This window comes from Aedes aegypti, chromosome 2 (genome assembly GCF_002204515.2).
Source record: "Aedes aegypti strain LVP_AGWG chromosome 2, AaegL5.0 Primary Assembly, whole genome shotgun sequence".
Taxonomy (NCBI): domain Eukaryota; kingdom Metazoa; phylum Arthropoda; class Insecta; order Diptera; family Culicidae; genus Aedes; species Aedes aegypti.
The window spans coordinates 165,232,159-165,240,576 of record NC_035108.1 but is presented as its reverse complement, the minus strand read 5'-3'; the positions used below and the strand labels follow the sequence as shown (position 1 = coordinate 165,240,576).

At 34.5% G+C, this 8,418-nt stretch overlaps 1 protein-coding gene and 1 long non-coding RNA gene across 2 annotated transcripts; both read right to left on the bottom strand.

The window, feature by feature from the left end:
• Window positions 1-301: 301 nt before the first annotated feature.
• On the bottom strand, window positions 302-3,554 carry LOC5565969 (protein artichoke). Its single transcript, XM_021843022.1, has one exon. It carries the CDS (start codon window positions 3,495-3,497, stop codon window positions 552-554), a length of 2,946 nt encoding a protein of 981 aa, XP_021698714.1. The 5' UTR covers window positions 3,498-3,554; the 3' UTR covers window positions 302-551.
• A 3,641-nt stretch (window positions 3,555-7,195) lies between these two features.
• Window positions 7,196-7,459, bottom strand: LOC110675395. Its single transcript, XR_002499446.1, has 2 exons — window positions 7,365-7,459; window positions 7,196-7,297 (listed from the first exon to the last, which is right to left on the bottom strand). It is a non-coding gene; the product is annotated as an uncharacterized LOC110675395 (long non-coding RNA).
• Window positions 7,460-8,418: the final 959 nt, after the last annotated feature.

The following is an 8,418-nucleotide window of genomic DNA, read 5'->3' as shown; positions in this document are numbered from 1 at the left end:
TGAGTCGATATTGAAGGGACCATCGACTCATGGAAATATCGAGTCATGGAACAGCAATCCTTTGGAAAGCTACTTCTAGAGACCATCATAGTAACCATGAAATTTTGTTTTTAGTATGGTTCCATGAGTCGACATCGAGTCATGGAACATCGACTCATGGAGGTATCACTGTATTTTTAATGCATTTTCAATAGAGACATATCAATTTGAATTAGACTAATTTTTGCGCTCGCCAGTTGTTAGACGGAATTTGTGATTAAAACATACGTGATTAAAACGTTGTTGTGTGAAGAATATGTTTCTTTTATTTAATCATTTATTTGTTTGCTAATTTTCGATACGAAACCTATTGAAATAATGCTGGACTAAAAATTAATCTGATGTTTTATCTAATTGTAGAAACACAAAATCTTATGTGGTAAAATAATGTTAAGCCAAATCTAACATATTTCTTGAAATAAATGATTCTATACAGATTTTTAAGGATCAATTATGTAGAAATTATAAGAGTACTAATCAGGATTTAGTTATGATCTTCAGTCTTCTTACTCTCATTTATATTCCTCAGTTGTTACATATTCACCTTCCCTTTCATCATTGTCCATCGGTTCATCCATTTCCAGGTGAATTAGATGATGCAGATACTTTTTTATGTTTTGCAACGTTGCTCTGCCTATGCGATTGCCTACAGTGTGTAATTCATTTACCCGTGGAATTGCTTGGAGGAAGTCGACTGACAAATCATTGATATGATTATTACTTAAATCAATCCCGACTAAGCTTGTGGGTTTCATTTCTTCCACAGGCATCCTAATGTTTCCAATTGACGATATGTTCAGTGAAGTAAGATGTTTCCATTTATATAGCTGGTGCAGGTCGAAGTTTTGCAGTTGATTACTTGAAAGATCAAGTGATTCTAGTTTGGAAAGACTGAATAAGGCATCAACATTGCGTAATTTGTTATTGTTCAAGTATAGAGTTTTTAGAGGAAACATTCCAGAAGCATCGAAAACTACGCGAGATATTCGGTTATTAGAGGCAATCAATAGACGTAAGTGGTCGGTTATAAAACAATCAGTGAGAAAATTTCCCATGATGTCCAGTTCTTGAAGATTCGGTAGATTTGGGAAAATACTGCTTTCAATCCAATCCAATTGATTCCAAGAGACATTCAAATGCTTCAACGACAAAATTTTCATATCCTCTGGAATATGACGAATGCTATTAGACCCAAGAGATAGTATTTCTAGTGCAGGAAGTTGATTGAATGTGTCTGGTAGAATATGTGAGATTCGGTTTCCTGTTAAAGCTATAAACGTAAGTTCTGTAATATGTCGAAGCCATCTTGGATCAACAACTAAAAGCCTGTTGTGAGACAAATCTAATGATTGTAGTTTGGTACACTCATCGAAGAACATCAAAGGAAATTTTTGCACCTTGTTGTTTGTTATTGAAAGTTTTATCAAAGACTTTAAACTGAAAAGAAAATGATCTGAAAATTGCGAAATATTTGTTTCAGAAAGAGACAGCTCCTCCAAGTTAAGCATGCCTTCAAGGAGACCAGAATCTACAGTTTCAACTTTTAAATTATTTATTTCTAGTGTTTTAAGGGCAGTACGATTTAAGTGAGATAAATTTTGAGAACTAATTTGCAAATATTGAACCTGCAGCAACGAAGGGATTTGAGTATTATCACCAAATTTATCAATCTGATTCTGATCTATTTCAAGATGACTTAGAACAGACATTCGTGCAAGACTCGCAACATCTAATGTTGTCAAACGATTCTGTGATAGTTTCAACGATTCCAATGACACTAACTTGTCAAATGCTTTCGAAGAGATTTCGTACAACGAGTTGTTCGTCAAATCTAGTTCTCGCAATCGTAGTAAATTGTTAAAACTATTTTCATGAATGTCGATAATAATGTTATCTTTCATGTTTAGACCCTCAATAAGTTCTTGGTTTTGGAATGAAATTTCATTGATTTGTCTTATGTTGTTACCCGCTAAATTCAGATAAACTAGTTTAAGCCCTTTGAAAGTATCTTGTGTGATTTCTTGCATAAAGTTGTTTTCAAGATTTAAAAATGTAATTGCTGATCCATAAAACGCACCTTCTTCGATGTATTCAATCTTGTTGAAAGATAATTCCACCGAATTTAGTTGAAACAGCCCAGCAAAAGAATTGCTTCGTAAAGTGCTCAAATAATTGTGGGACAATGTAATATGAACTAACTTAGGATTTGCTTTGAATAATGTGATCGGAATTTCATTGAGCTGGTTGTAATCAAGGTAGAGCTCCGAAAGGTTGAGCAGCCCATCAAATGAATCATCTTCTAACTCAGTTATTTTATTTCCATACAACATAATTGTGGAAATATTCGTCGCCTTTCTGAATGTATTAGATCTCACAACGTCTATTAGATTGTTCTGCAATTTTACATCACCACCCATTTTGGTTAGGATTCTCGGTGGTATTGAGACCAATTTATTCTGACTCACGTCTAGATCAATTGAAGTATCTTGGCTTATTAACAAATTTGGTGGAATATCTAGCAAGCAGTTCCCATTTAAGTTTACTATTCGAAGGTTCACCATCCCGTGAAACATATTTTCATTGATATGTTTTATCTCGTTACCTTGCAAATGCAGTTCACTCAACTGTTTTAAATTATTAAATAATCCAATGGGAAGTGTATTTATGAAGTTGCCAGATAACATTAAAACCTTCAGATTACTAAGTCCTTGAAACGTGCCAGGACTAACACGCCCAATCAAGTTGTCGGATACATCCAACTGTTCTACAGATACTAAACCTTGAAATACATCGTGCCCTAGCTCTCGCAGAAAGTTTTCTCTCAATCCTAATGCAGTGAGATTCCTCAGCAGCCTAAAAGTACCACTTTGCAAACGTTCGATCTGGTTATCCCCTATGCTCAAATAGTCCAACTCTCGAGGAATCCAAAAATGCTCCCGATTAATCTCAGCGATTGCGTTTCCGTACAGTTCTAAGCGCCTGAGCTCTGGACAGTTTTCGAAAATATTTCGCTCCAAATATAGCAAATTGTTGTGAGAGATATCCAAGTCGCGTAATTGATTTACATCAGCAAACACTCCCGGTGGTAACTCAGTAAGCAAATTATTGGAAAAGTCAACTATTTCCAGAGATTCGAAGCTTTGAAGTGCATCGTGATGGAACTTTTTCAACTGCACGCCAGACAAATCCAATGCGCGAACTCCATTCATAGAATTAAAAAGGGTAGGTGTGACGATATCGATGGTTGAGTTGATAAACTTGACTGCTGAAGTGTTGGATGCTTTTGGCAGTTTGAGAGAAAGTGCGCTGTTTTCGGCTGCATTTACATTGATGAACTGGAAAATGCACTTGTTATCCGTGTTGACAACGCATTGAAATGATTTATCTGCCAATACAAGGTTGATACTCCATAGTGTTGAATACAATGATACAAATCTAAAAAATGAGCTAAGGTTCATTTGGCAGTACTTATTTTCACAAATCACTCTACTCACTTCAGAATATGCATCATCTTGAAAGTGATGCTGATAGCTCAAGCTCAAGCTACACACTGCACAGTGGTCCAGGAATCAGTTTTACGCGGAAAGATGCATTTTGAGCTTTAGAATGAAACATTAGACAAAAACGGTCTTCTACAAAGTTGTTTGTATTAGTTAAGCCCTTTGTTTGGTGTTATTGAAAATTAGGGTGGACCACATTTTCATATAAATTGTGTAACTAACTTTCTTATTCGTAGAAATTATATTATACATGCTTCAGCAAAGTTATAGACCATTCAATTTCAAGCAACTTTGCCAAAACAAGTTTTTTTGTATCTCTTAAATTGACCGATTTAGAGCTATTTTCCTGCAGTGACATAGGGTGGTCCGAACAAAACTGGTTTTCTGGCTCTAGAGTTTTCAATTCAAATTTCTCATCAAAGTGGTCTATGAAACACTTTTAGAGCTTTGAAAAATGCGTAATTTGGTGAGTGAAGAAACTCGCTATCTCCTTTCGTTTAGGAGTTATTGTTGTTTTTCTCTTAAAAACATGCCTACTTTGATTGTGAATATCTCTGATTGGGGCAAACATAAAAAATATGTTTTGACGGCATTCAAAAGACAAAATAAAATTGTATATCATATCAAAAAATTACAGATATGTTATTTTTGTAACTCTAATAAAATGCCTTGAAAAACAAGGGATTTTAAGCAGAAAAACTTTAATAACTTTTGAACTAAAATAGATATCATCAATATTTTTGCATGAAAATTTGCGTTTTGTTAATTTCTTAAAGTCGTTCATAGACTGCTTTGACGAGAAATCAGAAATAAGAAAGATAGGGCTCTAAAACTATTTTGAAGATTTTCATGGTATGTATTTCTTTATTATTTTGCATTTTGAGCATGAAAATTAAATTTTAGACAAAAATGATCTTCTACAAAATTGTTTCTAAAAACGTAAGCTTTCATACTGTGTCATTTGAAACTAGGGTGGTCCACAATATCACACATATCATATAATCAACTTTTTTTATTTGCAAAAATACTGGTATATGCTCTAAGGCAAAGCGGTAGAACTTGAAATTTTGATCAACTTTGCCAAAAAAAGTTTTTCTGTAGCTCTAAATTTGACCAATCTAGAGCATTTTTTCCTAATCATCGCAGGGTGGTCCAACAAAAATAAGTTTTTTGACTCTAGTTTTTTTAATATTACTTTCTCGTCAAAGTCGTCTATGAACGACTTTTAGAACTTAAAAAAACGCAAATTTTCATGCAAAAAGATTGTTCATATCTATTGTAGTTCAAAAGCTATTAAAGTTTTTGTGATAAAAAATGTTTGACTTTCAAGACGTTTTATTAGAGTTACAAAAATAACACATCTGTAATTTTTTGATATGATATACAATTTTATTTTGTCTTTTGAATGCCGTCAAAAGATATTTTTTATGTTTGCCCCAATCAGAGAAATTTACAATCAAAGTAGGCATGTTTTTGGAAGAAAAACAACAATAACTCCTAAACGAAAGGAGATAGCGAGTTTCTTCACTCACCAAATTACGCATTTTTCAAAGTTCTAAAAGTGTTTCATAGACTACTTTGATGAGAAACTTGAATTGAAAACTCTAGAGCCAGAAAACCAGTTTTGTTCGGACCACCCTATGTCACCGTAGGAAAAAAGCTCTAAATCGGTCAATTTAAGAGATACAAAAAAACTTTTTTTGGCAAAGTTGCTTGAAATTGAATGGTCTACAACTTTGCTGAAGCATGTATAATATAATTTCTACGAATAAGAAAGTTAGTTACACAATTTATATGAAAATGTGGTCCACCCTAATTTTCAATAACACCAAACAAAGGGCTTAACTAATACAAACAACTTTGTAGAAGACCGTTTTTGTCTAATGTTTCATTCTAAAGCTCAAAATGCATCTTTCCGCGTAAAACTGATTCCTGGACCATAGTGCACTGGCAGTAACAGTAGCTCAGTAGGGATGGTATAGGTTGATAACAGTTGTTTTCAAACAAAGGTAATTTTATAATTGATAAGGATGTGCGTACTGATGCAATGTTCAACCAGTTACTTTCTGGCAGGCGAATTGATGTTCCGTGTTTTTTGTTTGATTCTGATAATGTAAAAGCTATTTTCCAATAGGATTGGATGTGTCGAGATGTGTGAGAAAAAAAAACAACACCTCAATGGCTCTTGCAAAACTAACTTTTGAGTAATAAAAAAACATTACGCAGATAGATGCAACATTGTAAATTATTGACACGTAAGATATTTGAATAACCTCATATTCTAATAGCTATATATGTAATGAAATTTTTGTATGGATAAATTACCACAGGGGGTGAGAGGGGTCTGAAAATTAAAAAAAAATAGCACTTGGTCAATGGACAGCCCCTATACTTCTATCAATGTTACTTTATATAACTGAAGATTTTTTTTGTTTGATTTTGTATGGAATTTTGAGCATTTATGCAATTCTATCAAATGTTTTGATTGGTCACTTATTCGGGAATCCTGGAACCTATTATAATACTGCTAGGTGGCCAATGCTACTTTAGATAACTGAAGTTATCTGGTATGCACTCTGTAAGGAATTCCACAAATTTTGATGTGTCGTTCAGCTCAGTTCGATTAAGTATTTGAATTACGGAATCGTTAGGTGGCTATTGTTACTTTAGAATAACTTCTCTATGGATTTGTGCAAATTTTGATGTGTCACAAGGATCAGTTCTATCAAATGTTTGAATTGGCCACTTCTCCAGGGATCCCGGAACGAGTTACGTAACCACTTGGTCATGCAGTTATTTGTAATTATAATATTACAATATTAAATCGATTTCTCAATTGGACCCTGCCTTTAAGCCCTTTTGGAAATTATCTAAAATTTTGAAAAAACCTCAGAAGCTAATACCGGCATTGAAAGAAGAAAACAAATTATTACTAACTAATTGCGAAAAAGCTCAAAAACTTGCTATGCAGTTTGAAAGCGCGCACAATTTTAATTTAGGACTGACTTGTCCAATTGAAAATTAAGTTACTCAGGACTTCAAAAATATTCTCAATCAAGAGAACGCTTTTAAAATTCTTGGGTTTCTGATTTGGAAGATGTGAGAACTATTATTAAAAAAATCAAAAGTATGAAAGCTCCTGGAATGATGGAATTGTCTACATCCTCATCAAGAAACTTCCAGAAAGTAGCTTATCATTTTTGGTTGATATATTTAACAAATGTTTTCAATTAGCATATTTTCCTGACAAATGGAAAAATGCTAAGGTTGTTACAATTTTGAAACCAGACAAAAATCTTGCGGAAGCTTCTAGTTATCGTCCAATCAGTTTGCTTTCCTTCATCAGTGAACTTTTTGAAAAGGTAATTTTGAACAGAATGATGGTCCATATCAACGAAAATTCAATTTTGTCCGGATTCCACCATGGACATTCGACCACTCATCAACTCTTACGTGTAACAAATTTGATCTGTTCCAACAAATCTGAAGGCTATTCTACTGGTCTTGCTCTTCTAGACATAGAAAAAGCATTCGACAGTATTTGACATGAAGGTTTGATTATAAAATTAAAGAACTTTAATTTTTAAACAAATCGTACTCTTCAGGTTATTTATCAGAATTCTAGGTCTGAAAGACGTTCAAAACTCAACTAATAATATTTAATATTATATATTGGCTTTTCTCGGTGACAACAGACAAAAACAGCATATTTTGCGTTACGCGTTTCGGCTTACTTCACTTCAGCCCTCATCAGACGCCTAAAATTACATTTATTAAACAGTTACAATTTACAAAGAACATTTCAATTTTCACATAAACACTTACAACATGCTGAACGCAACCTTACAGCTTGGTCTGTCACAACTATACTAATGGTTTTCCCAAAACCCCAATTAACGAGCGCACCTTGCTCATCACCCATTTTCATTTTCGTCAATGTTTCCTCTCTCAGTCGTCCGTGTATGTGGCTCTCCACGCAGTCTCGCCAATAGACCATTGTACGTGGAGTTGAAATTACCGCACTCACGTTGCAGGTTTACGGTCTCTCTTTCTCCCTGCTTTTTGATATGGAAGACCTCTGCGATCATCCTGGTCTCTGGGTTCTCGATGCGTTCCAAAACAGTCGTTTTTTCGAAATCAAAGACATGGCCTTCTTCGATCGTGTGCACTGCTAATCCCGATTTTGGATTCCTCTTTTTGCTGTCATTCTTGTGTTCTGCAATCCTCACTTCCAGCATGCGTTTCGTCTGTCCAATGTAGACTTTACCATCAGCCGCACCACATGGTATGGAGTACACCACATTCTTCTGCTTCCCTGGTGCTATGGGGTCCTTAGTTTTACTGAAAACAGTGTTTTTGATCTTGTTTTGCGGACGGGAAGCAAGGATCACATTATTTCTCCGCAAGATTTTCCCAAGCTTTTCACTCAGGCACGGTATGTACGGCGTAGACACATAACTAAAAGCTCTTTATTTGAAACCTTCAAGTAGACATGTTTTCACAATGAGAGGGATTTCAATAAATTGGTCAGATGAAGTTAAGTATCTAGGGCTCATGCTAGATAAGAATTTAACTTTCAAAAATCACATTAAGGCATTCAAGCCAAATGTAATAAATATGTAAAATGTCTCTTTCCCCTTAATAACCTTCCAGTCGTCGGGCGGTTTGGAAGAATACCAGGAAGAAAGCTCTGCAGAGTATTCAAAATAAAATTTTGAAAATGATTCTGAAGCTTACTCCCTGGTATAGTATCAATGAGTTACAAAGAATATCCAATGTTGAAACATTGGAACAAATGTCAAATAAAATAATTAACAATTTCAGGCAAAAATCGTTACAATCTTCTATTGCCACGATTAATGCTCTATATATTTAGGTC